Source organism: Varanus komodoensis, unplaced genomic scaffold (assembly GCF_004798865.1).
Source record: "Varanus komodoensis strain SLA01 unplaced genomic scaffold, ASM479886v1 scaffold38, whole genome shotgun sequence".
NCBI classification, from domain to species: domain Eukaryota; kingdom Metazoa; phylum Chordata; class Lepidosauria; order Squamata; family Varanidae; genus Varanus; species Varanus komodoensis.
The window spans coordinates 7,724,170-7,738,734 of NW_025335909.1; the positions used below are offsets into that span (position 1 = coordinate 7,724,170).

Genomic DNA, 14,565 nt, shown 5'->3' on the forward strand with positions numbered 1-14,565 from the left:
GCGGGAATCCCCACCTCTGCCCTTTGCCCACCCCTCAGCAGCTGGGACGTTGACTGAACAGGCGAGGGGGGGCAGCCCCTTCCTCGGGAAACAGCAAGCCACTGCTGACGTGGCAATGCGGGCGTTTTGCTGGCTAGGACTGTCCTGCCCCTCAGTGGGGATGGCTCGCCGCCTCTAACAGCTTTGCGTTTTTCTCTTGATCAGACAGGGAATTGCTAGCCTGAAACTGGTTGCTTTGACAAAACCTGAGAACAACAAGCAGGTATTGACTATTCATTCATGTCTTTATCTGAAAGGCTTTTATTCCGAAAAGGGCTCCTGTGCGGCTGCCGTGGCCGTTGTGTCGAGGAATACATGAGGCGCAAGGGAAAGCAAGTGGGGAAGGGGCTGGGGAAGACTCAGGGCTTTCATCAGGGTTGGCGGATGGGCCCCGCTTCCCCACCCTGCTCCCTCCGTGCAGCCTGATGGGATGCCACTCCAGGGAGGGTGGGGATGGTTTTAATTTGGCAGAAACTGCCCCAACCCCAAGCCTCTATTTTGACTACACAGCCGAAGGAAGCAGCACAAAACTGGTGTCCACCCAACAGGGCTTCAAAGCCTATTTTAACGAGCCCCCGCTCTTATGGTGTTCTTAATTGATCTGTTCCTGTGTAGATGAGAAACATCGTCGTGTTTTCACTGCCAGCAATGCACCAGCTGTACTCTTTGGAAGTAACAAATACTTCTTCACTGGTTCAAAGTGGAATTAATACAGTAGGTTTATGTCGTATTCTGCGGGGGGAGGCAGTTGTGAAAGGGAATTCTTGTCAGGAATATTAGAAGAAACTGGAAAGCTGTTATCGGATGGGACGTACTGATTGGGTTTGCATTATGTGCTTATGCTGCCAAGTCTGACTGACAGTCACGGCGAGCCATGATTGGCTCCTGGTCGTGGCTGTCAAAGAGGAGCCTGCCTCTTCCCTGCAGGGTCTCTTGGGATGCTGCCAGGGGGAATGGGAGAGGGGAGGGAGGCGGGGGGGGAGCAGGACTATGATAAGCCCCATCATCTCTTGGGCTGCTTGGCGCGTCAGAGCAGCCCAGGGTGATCTCCCCGGAAGGGTGGCTGGGATGTATGTGCGGGGGACGGGGGTGGATTTAAGGTCTTAAGGCTGACACTTTTGAAAACATGAGCGGAAGTTCTGATGTCAAACGGCTTAACTGGTGATCCTGGGCAAAACCATGAAGCCTCTTCTTTTAGTTCTAGAAGGCTGTTATGCAATGTAAGAATAACATGGAACAGATTGTCTCTGTCCTAAATATTGTCTCTCCCACAGGACACAATATATTTTTTGGAAGGCATGTTTGAAAATAACCAAAAGTAAGCCTGTACTTGCACTCAAAGATCAATCCAGTCTTTCCTCCAGATGTTTTAACAGCTGTTTTTAACCAGGCATTCATTTCTAGGTCATCAGACGTGCCCATTTCGTTTCTGGTAATGAGATGCTTAACAGAAGCCTTACCGGAGAATAGGTATGCGTATATTTTTGACTGCTGCTTCTCGAATTGGGTCCTTGGGCATGATTAAGAGTTAGGAGTGCTTAAGTTCCTTCATTTTCAAATGGAGATAGTCTGAATGTCAATGGATATTTTGTCAATGGAATCGATGTAAGGAGCAAATTTCTTGGAAGAGATCCCTTCTAATTATAGTGAGGAGTACTCCTAAGCTTTGCAGATCCTGAGTTCAAATGTCAAAGCTTCCCTCAAAATTACAGTGTTGAGAGAAGTAAGCACTTATGTTGACAGGTGAGGGCTTGGAAGCTAGGCAGCTAACCATAAATCATCAGCTGAACAGACCATTTGCTGAACTTTCTATAGAATATTTTTTCGATAAGGAGATTATTTGCACTTCAATTTTTTCTCTTTTTAGGCTGAGCCGTTTACTTCACAAGCACAAGTTTACTGAGGCAGAGAATTTTGCTGTTCAATTTGGACTGGAAATTGAGGTAAAGGACCTATGCCTGAAATCCTGCCCTATTTCCAAATGCAAAACCACAGGTATATCCTCCCATAGCTTGCTTGCATGTCTGCTTATTCCCGCGAGCCAAGCCTGCTGTACTCCATAAAAAATGACCAAGATAAGGAGCTTATTCTGGGCCTCCTTGGCTGGAAGTAACAGTAAGTCAGGATCTGGGAGTGTCCTAGCTTATAACAAGGAGCCTTTTGCAATTGCTTTGTCCCTCAGTAGTTCTGTGACAGCTGAACAACCCAGGCATTCTTTGTTCATAGTATCATTCAAATATGGGACGCAGGGTTGTTGCTCCCTTTACAAGCCAGGTTTTCAAAGCAGGGTTTGCTCCTGGTTGACAAATCCTGGCTTGTTTGAGAGCAACAAACCAAGATGACAATCATTGATGATTTGTTTAGCAGACATGCTAGTGGGATGGAGCAAAGGATAGATGAACGAGCCGTGTGTATCAGGATTCTGGGGAAACCTTGCTTGTTCTGTTTGAACTCAGCCCTTTTACTTTTCCTGAAGGGGATCCTTTAACTTTGTTTTGAAATTATGAACTGTGCTTGCTGCGCAGGGGTCAGAGAGAATGTGCCATCGTTCTGCAAATGTTACTCTGTGGATACCAGACAAGCCCATGAACACATACATCCTGGCTTTACTCTGGATACAAGCAAGGGGGGAATAACGTACTTTTATGTTTCCTTTTAAACAGCTTGTTTACAAAGTAAAAGTGAGCTCTATTTTGGAGAAGTTGGTTACAGAATCCACTGCAGGAGGTGGACAAGCAGCTTGGTTAGACCTTGTAGCTCAAGCTAAAGAAACCTTGAATAAAATTAAGGTACGGCTATTTTCTGCTATATTATATGGCTTATTCATCTATACTTCCCAAGACTTTTGGAAAATAAGGTTATTTCCATTTGTTGTTGTTAATTGTCTCCTACTTCCAAACAGGACAACCAGTTTGTGCTTGAGTATTGCATAAATATGCCATGGCCGACATATGAAACCGCCCAAGAAATGCTGTACTATGCTCGAAGCAGGGTAGGTTTCTGAGCAGTGCTTTCACACATCTTGCTCTGGAACTAAACGAGTTTAGATCAACCTCTCTTGTCATTGTCCAGCTATGATGCTGGTGTCATACTGCTTGAGATCTTTTGCATGTTACAGCCATTGGACTCCAAATTAATTCAGAATTTCCCATACTTATTCCAGGTCCTGAAAAGAGATGCCACAACAGTTGTACCTCTCTTGGCTGGGGATCCTGCAGCACTTTCAGAGGTAACCAGATAAAAATGTGGAGGCATTTGTGTTATTTCTGGGGTTTGCTGAGCTGAAAAGGGAGCTGCAGAATTTGGAATGTTGTTATAAGAGAACTAACATGGGATAAAATAGTATGGTCTTGTCTGGTCTCACAGTATTTTCAAATTACATATTTTTAACTTCAGGACATGTTCTAGAACAGGTAATGAACTTTGGGATCGTAGGCTATTTTTGGCCCACCTGAGGTCCTCGGATGGCTGTGTTTCTTTTCCCCAACTTCTGATCATTCATGGTTTTCCATGGATCTCCTTGATTTCTTCCACTGAAATTCCTCTCCCAAGGCTTCGTTTCTGAGGGCAAGAGCTTTCAGGTGAAATAAACTGGTATTCTTCCTGCATGGGTGTAGGAAAATAATGACCAAATGAACTGTACTTAGACGAGTGAAAAGGGAAGGGGACCCAAATCAGCCACTTTCCTGCCATACTTTATCCTGTTTTTCTTCAAGTAATTTTTCTCTGTAGCTCATTTCACTTTCCCTGGACTCTAGCCGTGCCGATTCTTATGGTAGAGTAAGATCTCCTTTATCTATCTATGAATAATTGTATATGTTTCTGCCCTGCTTCTTTGGTAAAGCTCTCAGAAGCAGCTTACAATAAAATGCTTTTTTAAAAAACTTGACGAATGGCATAATACAATAATAGCACCTCTGAAAAGAACCTGACTCTAAGAGTTGCCAACCTGATCTTGTGGCAGCTGAAATGGCTACTCTGGGAATCCTATTCACCTTCTGGTGTGCTTTCCTATGCATTATTGCTGAAGGATTATTTTCCTGACATGTATTTCTGTCCTTCCCAGGTGCTGAGGGCACAAGCCAAACTGACTACCTTTTATGGAGCATTTGGGCTGGAAAAATACAGGTTGACCTTATTCCTCCTTATATCGTTTGTGGGTCTGTGTTAGCAAATGATGGCTCTCTCTTTACCACGCATACCAGCTATGTTAACATGTGACTTTTTCTGCACTGGAAGATTATGAAAGTTAGAAAGTAAACCAGGCATAACGTTGGCCACACACGCTTCCCACCCTGCGAAGGAGGCCTGCCATCCTCTTCATTTTAGGGTTCTGGGCATTTCTGTAGGGTTGGACGTGTAAGTACAGAAACAGCATTAATGTAATTATAAAGTGACGGTCACCATAACAGTTCCTTGGATTGAAACTTTGAAATACGTTTTGGTGAACGGGGCTCAGTAACTTAACTTTTCAATCATCTTCTGTATTGTCTAATCCAAATGCCCAGAGTAGGTTTTCAGGATTTCAAACCCAAATTAATTTGGGATGATCACCTTGTTTAAATACGAGGTATATATTTTCGCATTTGGAATGCATTTTTTTGTTAAAGAGGCGATCTTTTCTAGTGGAACTGCTTGGATTGAATTTCTGAACAATCAGAACATCTTCAAAGAAATCCTTTCACAGCTAAAAGAAGGGAATCTCTCCTGTGCACAGTACCTGTGGCTAAGGCATCAGGTAAATTATTCCAGGTACATTCTCAGGGAAGAGGCCCAACTGCTTTACCTTGTGACATGCTTGTCTTTCGTTATTTCTTGCTCCTCAAATAATGGGAACTTGCTACATAGGTTATGCACCTACCAGACCTTGTTACACCATCGCCTACCCCTTCAGTACACAGAGGAATAAAACTCTGCGTAAAACAGGGCGGTTGGAGCCCTTTCAGCCCTGAGGCTGAGTTCAGTTTTCGAGAAACTGTCATGGGTGGAATTCCAGCGATGGGTGGGCAGGGCTGAAGGCCAAAGGGGACACAGCCAAAGTACCAAACAACCAAACCTATTTTGAGCATAAAGGTTAGCTAAATTGCTAAGGAGAAGGCATGTCAGTATTTCGGAATGAGGAAAAGGGCACACGAAAGCCAGCGCTGGCAGCTGATGTGAGGGGTGGGCTCAGCTGAAGGAGGGAGTGTTGCACACTGGCTAGGTGAACAATGGGGTTAAGGCTCACCCCCCGGGGAAAAGATTCTCAGTGCCAGGGGTCCTTGAAGGAGATGGGCCAGTGGTCTTTGGTACAAGAAGGCTGTTCATTGCCTGCCACAATTACCAGGCTGTTGGATGTGAGAATGCATCTCCTCCTCCTCCTCCAGGCAGACTTCAAAAGTGACTTCAGCATGGACATGCTGGATGACCTGCTTAGCACCGTCCGCACGGCAGTTTCCCGCAAAGAACTCTGTCGGTGGTTTAAGGATGTGGTCATTCCTTTCGTAAGGCAGGTTATTCCGCATGGACAGGTAAGAGGTAATAGGAAATTGCGGGGGGGGGGGGGATCGTCTCTGTTATAACATTTCAGGAAGATTGGGGAATGGGGAAAGATGTCCGCAAGAGTGCCTAGGTCAGCCCTTTCTAATTATCCTTCTGCTGCTAGGAAGAGGCATTTTTTATTCAGGTCGCCCTTGGGCAAACTGGCCTGATGCTAAAGAGGGGTTTAACTGGCGCATTCCTTTTGTTGTCACATTTTCAAGTGTATTTTTATGCATTTGTTTTTAAGTTAGTCAAGTAAGGTTTTTTTTATTTTGGACTTTATTGTTAGATTCCTTGCGTGCCGGTTTTGCCAGAAAGTCAGAACATCAAGCATAAGTTTAAAGTACACTATTTGTTTTAGAAGTAACCTACCTTGACATTTATCTTCCAGAGGAAAATAGCAAAGTGGCTTGAACAAGGTGCACGAAACCTTGAATTAACTGATAAGGTAAAGTTTAGCATTTCCCTTAAAAAAAAGTACGTATCTCTTTGTTTCTGTAACTCTTTAGAAATATCATGTTTTCATTTTTCAAAACAGGCCAATTGGCCAGAAAATGGCCTTGAGATGGCACAGGTGTTCTTTAACAGCAAAGCTCCCGGTGAAATTGGATTGGCATCTTCCTGCCACTGGGTTCCTTTTGTAAGTATTTTGCTATTGCAAAACCACATTAGAGAGAGAGAGAGAAGTTTGGAATATTGGAATTGGAATTTCCCCTCCCTTCTCCCTTGTTGGGCTGGAAGTACAGCTGATTTGTACTGCTGATTTGTATTTCAGAAGGACAGTGATGAGGAAGAGGTCTGTAGTGTAAAAGGGCTGGTCAGTGCGTTACAGGGCTTGGTAGACCTGTACAGAAAATACAACTGCAGGCTGGCTCTATGTGACTTTGAAAAGGTACGAGAAACTTCAACATCCAAAATACGTTTGGGGTATTGTGTGTGTATGTGTGTGTGTGTGTGAGAGAGAGAGAGAGAGGGAGAGGGAGAGGGAGAGGGAGAGGGAGATCTTGAGAAGCAATTGGGCAAGCACAGCATTACAATATTGGCCTCGGTAAATTTTCTGCCACTTGTTAATCGACACCTAGGGTTTGTTTAGAAGCGGCAGTTTGCAAAATCTGAGGTAGCTGTGATGCACAACCTAAGCAATTAAGTGTGTATGAGTATGCAGAGTTGCATTTTGCTTTTAGAAATAAGCATGGCCCTTGATTCATGCTGGTATGGCTTCCTATGGATTCATTCTGTGGCCTATTGGTCTAAGAGTTTGGCAGTAGGTGGTTGTTTGCCAAAATAATACTTTTGAAGTACCTGGCCGCTGCAGAAATGCATTCAGTTTGTTCGGCGTATGATTATTTTTATGTGCGTTATTTGCAGGATGACATACTTTGCTTGTTTTTTCTTTTGAGATCATTTTGTTTATGGATATTTCTCTACCACCCAATGGCTGAAGTTCTCCACATAATTCCCAAACATTAAAACCAAAAAAAGAAATAGGCCAGTTTCAAACTATATAGAATGAAAATAATCTCATGGAACCTAACAGCTGTGCCAAGATTTTAACCCAACTTGGTGTGTTTTGTGAACGTGCATTTTGTTTTCTTAACATATTATATCTCAGTTTGAATGGTCTGTTTGTCTGTGTTTGATAACCTCCAGATATAAACCACCCTACATTACTTGGAAGAAGGGTGGGATATAAACATGGTGTGGATCTGAGTCTGTGCTCCAGCTCCTCAGGGCAGCTGTAGCTAATCCATCCACTTTCCTAAGGCATTAAGCCTTTCACCACCAGAAACTCAGTGCTGGTCTAAATGGGCCTTTGGCCTGATGCTGCAGGATGTTTACGTTTTTCCTGCTCCAAAGGTTGGGGCTGTGGGATGGAGGCAATTGTTTGGCCAACAGGATGGCAGCTTGGGAGGAAAGCCACGTTCGGGCCAGGGGGTGATGCCCCCTCTGTGCGTGCTGGGGGCGCTATTGTAATCACCCCTGGCAGCAGCCTTGCTGTATCCTGCAAACCTGGCCGGTGCGGCTTCTTGCCATGGTTCACAAGACACCTCAGTCGATGGGGGTCTTGGTGGGCTGTTACCTAGAGCAACGGGCTCCTCTGGCCATGTTCTGGCCACAAGGCCTGCTTCCAAGGGTAATCCCGCTGTTCTTGGCATGCAACCGGCATGGCCTGTGAGCCACCCTACAAACGTGGCCCTGGCCAGGGACTTACGTGTGACGATCAAGCCTTGGGGGAGCAGATGCCTCGCTGCTTCAGAGGATCTTTGGCACGGGCCGATCAGCTTGCTTCACGCATCATTCTTCCGTTGACTGTTTTTCTGCTTGTTTTCTGTCCCTTAGCAAAATGCAAATGCAATCGTGTTTCGTATGCTTGATAAAGTTCTGGCGGCAGAGCTTATTCCAGCAACTTTGGAGAAGTATATTGAACCATACATGTGTCATCGTAATCTGGAAAAAGATGAGATTCTCTTGCAGTACATAAAGGTATTGCTTTTTCCCTTCTCAACAAATACTCCAAATCTTGTATTAAATAAATACAGAACTTGTATGTGTATTTCTCTGAAGATGCAAATTCTTCTCTCTTTATCTGGGCCCATTCAAACTTTTTAAAAAAGTGGATTTACAAATACAGGGGCTAATCTGCATAACTATGCATTAAATATTTGCAATTTCTCTAACATTCCCATTTGAACAATGCTGTGTGAACCGAATGCCAAGTAGCACCTTGGTATAGGTGGGTGTTCAGAGAGATGACAAAAAACTGGCTGGCATGCCAGCAGCAAGTTTTCTCCTCGGGTAACTCTGGGTTGTTTAAATTTGGGTCATGCGCCTGGTCTCAGACATTATGCAGACAACCTACCAACCAGGCATCCCTGGGTTCTGTCTGCAGCATCAAAGAGGCTTGTGTGTGCCCCACACCCCCTCAAACATCAGGCTAAGTAACATTCTCCGAATGCTCTTTAGGACTTGCTGCAACGGTATTGCACAAGGTCAACCTCCGTCTTGGACACGACCTGGGAAGCAAAGGCCATCGCCGTCTTGGGCTGCATGTCCAACATAGATGTGAGTCTGGCAGAGTGCACAGGGACCAGGAGGCCCTCTTGGTGTTCTGCGGGGCAGGACGGGAGGTTCGGGCGGCACGTAAAGACGAGGCTGGTGGCCTGCCAGGAACAGGGCCCTCTTTTCCTTACAGATGGTCCTTGAAGGGGTTCTGGAGATAATGCACGGCGCGGTGGTCCCCTGGAGCCCCGGAGTGGAACAGCTGGTGCAGCAGTACCTGGGCACAGATCACGAAAAGTAAGAGAGCAAACGATGAATGCTCTCAAACCTCCAGTGTTCTCTGACTTCAGGACCACCTGACTGAAGCGGGTTCACTTTTGTTGAAGACAAACTTTAAAATAGTTCCTTAGATGGGTTGCCAGTGGCCCAGTGATGCTTCAGTTTAATCAGCCCTGTGTCTGGACACTGGTAGAACAGTGGCCGTTGGGAATATGGGTGTATCTCTAGAAAAACCAGGGAATATCTCTAGAGAAAAAACCACGAACATCTCTACAGTCTTTATGCCCACTGCGAGACAAAACACAGGAATGGGGCTGGCTAGTGCGGAGTTGAAGAGCGTGGTGTCCCCAGAGATATTTCTGGATGTTCGCAGAGATAGTCACGGTTTTCCCACTTTCCTGGGGACCCTGCGGTTTCGGGCCTCCGCCGGGGCGCTTAGAACCTATCCCCCGCAGCTATGAGAGTCCTACTCTATGATGAAACTTTGCACCTAGCAGATAAAATGACCCCCCCTATTTTCGCCTCGCTATTTCCGGATTCAAGGGTCACCTTACGCGTCAGAGTATGCCGTGTGTAACCTCACAACAACCGCACCTGTGTGATTTGAGGAGGTTGTTGGCACAAACGACAAGCTGTCGTTGTGGCTAAGGGAGCCGGGTTGTGGGCACGAGCGGCTGTGCGGTTCAAGCAAACCCACTTTGTTGCAGAGTGGCCCTGCTGCACGAAGGGTACCGCCTGATGGAGATGAAGACGCTCTTGCGGAGCTACGGCGTACGAGACACCAATCTTTTGAACGATAAGCAGATGATTCTGGTAAGCAGCTTGTGCGCCGCCTCTTCTGCCAAATTGCAGAGAAATTGTTCTCGTTTGTTTCAGCTGTGCCAGGATGCAGCCGCCTGCAGGATCGCAGAGTTGCTAACGTGCCTCTTTAGGATGAGGTGTCTAAAAATATCTCTTTATGAATGATCCTGCGATCATTTCGTATATCTGATGAAACACTGAACGGACGCTTATCTTTTTCAGATGTTGGTGAAGTACATTCTTAAACAGGAGAAACCTTCTTCTTTGGAAGATGCTCTGAAATTAGTCAATGCTTACATGTTGCCCTCTGCAGAAGTCTATCTTTGGTGGATTGTGGACCTTATTCATAAAGGAAAGGTGCGAACATAAAGAGCCGCTTGCAAAATCATCTTAAATATCAAAACTGCGAATTACAATGCTGTGCTTTAATTAAATTGGATGCTTGGTGTGCTTCGCAGCAACAAGTTGTGCTGTAACCAGTGACTTGCAGTGACGGCAGAGGAATAATCCTTGTATTAACGTGTTCTTAAGGAGCAGGTTGTAGCTCGTGACAGAGCAAACTTTGTACGCAGAAAGCCACAGGTCTGATTCCCGCAGACTCGCTTCCTGTGTTTCAAATCCAAGCACTTTCCAGGATTTGACGCAGCTTTGCCAGTAATGGTGCCCTCCAGATGCTTGGACTTCAGCACCCAGAATTCCTGACCAATGGCTGTGAGAGACTGGAATTAATGTCCAGAACAACTGGAGTACACCAGGTTGGAGAAGACCGATCTAAATAAACATTCAACTTAGCACCACATGCTCAAGGGGTTTTTAGATGTGTTTCTTACCCGGCAGGTGGGAGTCCAGCTTTTCGCTATGCTTCCTCAAGCCCTCTGAGGCATCCACAGCCTCCTATTTCTCCAGCTTTTATGGACTGAGCTGAGGGTCCACCATGCTTTGTGTCTGATTTCAGGGGGAGGAGGTCGTAACATTACTGAAATCTCTACCTGCTGCTGAAGCTCTGGAAGTTGCAGAGAAAATGCTGATATGGGGAAGGCTGGTGCTGGAGACGCAGCTGGATGACCATGAGGAAGAGGTGACTTTTGTAAAGCAAAGTGGGCACTGCATGTCCCACAGAAAGCATTATAATAGCAAAATTATTACGCTTGTGGACTTGACGGAGTAAACCGTAGAGGCAGGAAGCTTTTCCTGTCAAGGGTCCCCTTCATTCCTTCAGGGGTCCACATGCTGGCAGCGGGAGAAGCCGGGCTGGCTGGGTGGAACCTGCGAGGGAGCGAGCCCCAGGCGCCTCTGCCCCTGTGTCCCAAGTAGAGGTCACACGCAAAGGATTTTGGTGATTGTGGCATTTGCTGCAGGATGCAGAGCGAAGCTTTCAATACCATTTGCTTCTGAACAGTGAAATCTTGCTCCATGTGACCGAGGCCGACATTTTTCTTTTCTCCCTGTGCCCCCGTTCCCAGCAGCAGCAGCAGCAACAGCAGCAGCTGCACCTAAATGTGAAAAATATCCTCGTGGAGACCCTCAAATTCCTGCTTAGTCACCATAAAGGTACTTCTTCCATTATACATGTTAATTCTTAAAATCACCATAAATGATTCGGTAATTGGCTTAACTTCACCCCATCCCCCTCTTCTCCGACAGAAAACCCTTTGAAGAAAGAAGAGTATGGAGCAGACTTAAAGCTGTTTAAAGCTCTCACAGCCCTGCAGGTAAAGTTTCTGTGGCTTTACAAAGGTCATTGAAAGGCACTTTTTGAGGTCCAGCTTGAGGTCAACATTGTTCTGAGTCGCCTCTCACTTGTATCCCTTTTTTCTTCCATCCTCTTATTTCATGTATCTTCAGGAGAATTTTAATATATGCATTTCAGTCAAAGATTATTGGAATCCATCACTCATGTCTCAGCTCCTTGAGGAGAACATTGAAATCTACGAAAGAACGGGGAGAGCTAGAAAAATGGAAGCCGGGGACGCCTGCTTGGAGGAGAGCAGCGTGAGGAGACCGTTGACCCGGCTGCGTCTTTACAGGCTGGCTTTGCTTCTCCGGAGGACAGAACATGCGATGGCGTCAGCGCTGGTGCTGAGAGCATTCGAGAATGGAAGAGTGGAAGAGGCCCTAGAGATTTGCAGGTGAAAAACTTGTTCACATTTGGACTGACAGCCGCTGCTCCTCAACCGCTCTCCGTTTACGCAGGGCACAGACACCTGCATACTGTACAGCTCTCTTGGATTTCCTTGGGGTTATTTTTATGCACCACTTTCCATTGCTTGCCTTAATTCTTTCTTTTTTGTAACCATTATTTTCAAGATATTTTTATGAATACTACCACAATGAACAAACGGGAGAGTTGCTGTTTCTGGCGTGTCAAAAGCTTTGTCACATGCTGTGTTCTGATAGTTTGATGGTTATACCGGAAGGACTGAATCTTCCTGCTGTGATCAAAGAGATGGCATGCCAGGCGGCTGTACTTTGCAATCCAGGTAATCCGTCGTGGCAAAAGTATCCGAAAAAACTCTGGTCCCTAATTTGGCTTGCAAGAGTAAACGTTAACTGTAACTTATTTAACATGGATGCTTTAAAATGCAGGGGCTCTTGTCGATTTGTCCAAATTTCATGAAATAAAACAAAGGAATGGACAGAAATAGCTTTACAGCGTAATTCATTGCCTCCCAAGCTGCATTCAAATGTCTCTTAGGGTTGGGAAGAAAGTCTCTTCGAAACATAGCCACACATTTGCATATGTGTGGTCACAGAATGTGTGTAGCACTTAATTATTGGGAGGGGGGCATGTTTAAATTCGTATGAGACCTTTTTTTTTTTTAGCCCAGTGCTTCCCGTTGGTTGCCTCATCAAAACAAAAACCCAGTCATACAAATCAGTAGATTCACTGAGCTATTTTTTGTCCTAGTCTAGTTCCAATTTTTGGAAAGAAGATTCTATATGGCTACTTCAGTCTGCAACCTTAGATCAATTTTTGCTGGATTATTTTGCCTCAATCTATTATAATGGCTGGGAGAAGAAACATCTCAAACCAGCAGCAATAGAAAATCTCCCTCCAAAACCTGGTTTTGCTGGCACATTTTTTGCCTGAACATCTTTCTGTACAAAAAGACGACTGTAAATTGTAGGTAGCTGAAAATTTGGGGAAATTTTGCACTTAGTAATGTGCAGATGATAATGTCTTAGGTCAATTTCTGTTTACGTACTGCACTGAAAAGTGCACCTTGATTAAATTTAAAATTTAATTATTTAATGACAGTAACAATGTATTTTACATTAAAGAAAAAAAAATCCAACACTTCCTTTTTCTCATAGATCTTTCCTTAGATGTTTTAGAGCTTTGTAAATACGCCTTGTTCGCCCATGAAATTTATGGGAAGTGCCAAATTGAAGACTACGGATTTACATCAAAGGTAATGCAGAACTCGTGATGATACAGATGTAATTCTGTCCAACTCATGCCCAGAAAATGTGCGGATTGGATTGCTTGGTTACATGACGCCGGTTCCTCCTTTCTTTAGACGGCCTCTTTGGGAGCTGATAAGGACCCTTACCTGGAGTGGACGTTCGATAATTTTTTCACTGAGGACGGGGCAGTGCTAGACTTCCCGGCTGTGCTGCCTTTCGCGTATGAAATCATGTCTCTGAATTTCCCTCCAGCAGGTAACCTGCTCTTGATTTAAGCTAATTTCCACTCTCATTTTGCATATGCCGTTTCTTACTAAACATGTATTTGCTTCTAATATATCCTAGATCATTTCCTGGTGTGTTTGCGAAGTAGAAACATAGAAACAGAGCGAGTCAGAAACATAGAAACAGAGCGAGTCAGAAGGGGTTCCCCGGGCCATCTAGTCTGACCCCCGGCTCCAGCCGGCTCCGCTCACGACATGCCCACCATGTGCGTGTCCAGCCTATCTCTGAACACCCTCACCGATGAGGCCTCAACCACCTCTAGTGGAAGCCTATCCCACATGTTGGGAGCCTGTCTCTCATTTGTTTCTGTCGCTCAGGACCAACTAATTCTTCTACTGTGCTAATTCAGTCATATTCTGTCTCTTCGGAGCCAAAACCCACCTTGCTGCAGTTTGTGGTTAAGCAGTTTGTGGTTAAGCAGATTCCCTCCCTCCTCTACTTGTACGTGTGTGTGCCTTGTCTCGGTTTGGTCAATGCAATCGTCCCCAGGTTAAAAGACCCCAGGAGAAAGCCACTTCCGCTTTTCCTTAGCAGCACGTGATCAGCTTTGTCATAGATTAATTAGCACGTCATCAGAACAGAAAGCACTGGGTTGAAAATCCCCCCGCACTGCACTGCATGGTATTCAGTAACTGTGCAGGGGGAGCGCTTGCTCTAACCTCTCGGCAAGATCCTCGGCTGTGTTGCTACAGTACAGAATTCTTACCTTTCCCTTGCAGGACGGGAGCGGCATCCTCTGGATTCTGCCAGCTTGGCACATCGTCCTTTCGAACAAGGTACCGCATAAGCACGTGACGACGGTCGCTAGAACAAAAATGCATCTTTAGGGCTTTGGTCTGATTTTTAAAAGCGAGCACAAGAATTAATGTTTCTTATTGTAAATCCCTGAGTTGTACCTAGTCTTTGGTTTACACAAGCTGTTAGAGAAGTGGTGTGTAGCTGCTATCCCCAGAGTTCCTTGAGACGTGCTGGCAGGTGTGAACATGCGGCGTAATTTGTTTCCCCGCTTTTCACATTCCTTTCCTGCTGAAGTGACAACTTGTTTTATAAAGCCCTGCTGGTTATGCAGATGACTTGCTTTAGGGGGCTACTGCTTGGGGAAGCCCAAGCCCTCCTTGGGTGGGTAGAGCTAGCTGTATACATATCTGGAAACTGGTACTGTCTTCTGACACCACCCTAATTAATTAATTCATTAACTAACTATCCCCACTTTTCCACCAAGAGATGGTGCTC

The 14,565-nt window shown here is 45.4% G+C and overlaps 1 protein-coding gene across 1 annotated transcript in view; it reads left to right on the forward strand.

The window, feature by feature from the left end:
• Window positions 1-14,565, forward strand: part of KNTC1 (kinetochore associated 1) — a 39,948-nt gene that overhangs the window by 6,938 nt on the left and 18,445 nt on the right. Inside the window, exons 11-37 of the mRNA XM_044440491.1 lie at window positions 205-262; window positions 655-753; window positions 1,314-1,357; window positions 1,444-1,509; window positions 1,907-1,982; window positions 2,703-2,828; window positions 2,942-3,031; window positions 3,203-3,268; window positions 4,106-4,167; window positions 4,666-4,777; window positions 5,406-5,549; window positions 5,951-6,007; window positions 6,098-6,199; window positions 6,335-6,451; window positions 7,900-8,043; window positions 8,524-8,622; window positions 8,753-8,856; window positions 9,546-9,651; window positions 9,862-9,996; window positions 10,595-10,717; window positions 11,121-11,190; window positions 11,284-11,351; window positions 11,485-11,768; window positions 11,947-12,119; window positions 12,955-13,052; window positions 13,161-13,302; window positions 14,052-14,108. Of these exons, the coding sequence (XP_044296426.1) occupies window positions 205-262; window positions 655-753; window positions 1,314-1,357; window positions 1,444-1,509; window positions 1,907-1,982; window positions 2,703-2,828; window positions 2,942-3,031; window positions 3,203-3,268; window positions 4,106-4,167; window positions 4,666-4,777; window positions 5,406-5,549; window positions 5,951-6,007; window positions 6,098-6,199; window positions 6,335-6,451; window positions 7,900-8,043; window positions 8,524-8,622; window positions 8,753-8,856; window positions 9,546-9,651; window positions 9,862-9,996; window positions 10,595-10,717; window positions 11,121-11,190; window positions 11,284-11,351; window positions 11,485-11,768; window positions 11,947-12,119; window positions 12,955-13,052; window positions 13,161-13,302; window positions 14,052-14,108 (2,822 nt within the window). The remainder of the gene's footprint in view (window positions 1-204; window positions 263-654; window positions 754-1,313; window positions 1,358-1,443; window positions 1,510-1,906; window positions 1,983-2,702; window positions 2,829-2,941; window positions 3,032-3,202; window positions 3,269-4,105; window positions 4,168-4,665; window positions 4,778-5,405; window positions 5,550-5,950; window positions 6,008-6,097; window positions 6,200-6,334; window positions 6,452-7,899; window positions 8,044-8,523; window positions 8,623-8,752; window positions 8,857-9,545; window positions 9,652-9,861; window positions 9,997-10,594; window positions 10,718-11,120; window positions 11,191-11,283; window positions 11,352-11,484; window positions 11,769-11,946; window positions 12,120-12,954; window positions 13,053-13,160; window positions 13,303-14,051; window positions 14,109-14,565) is intronic.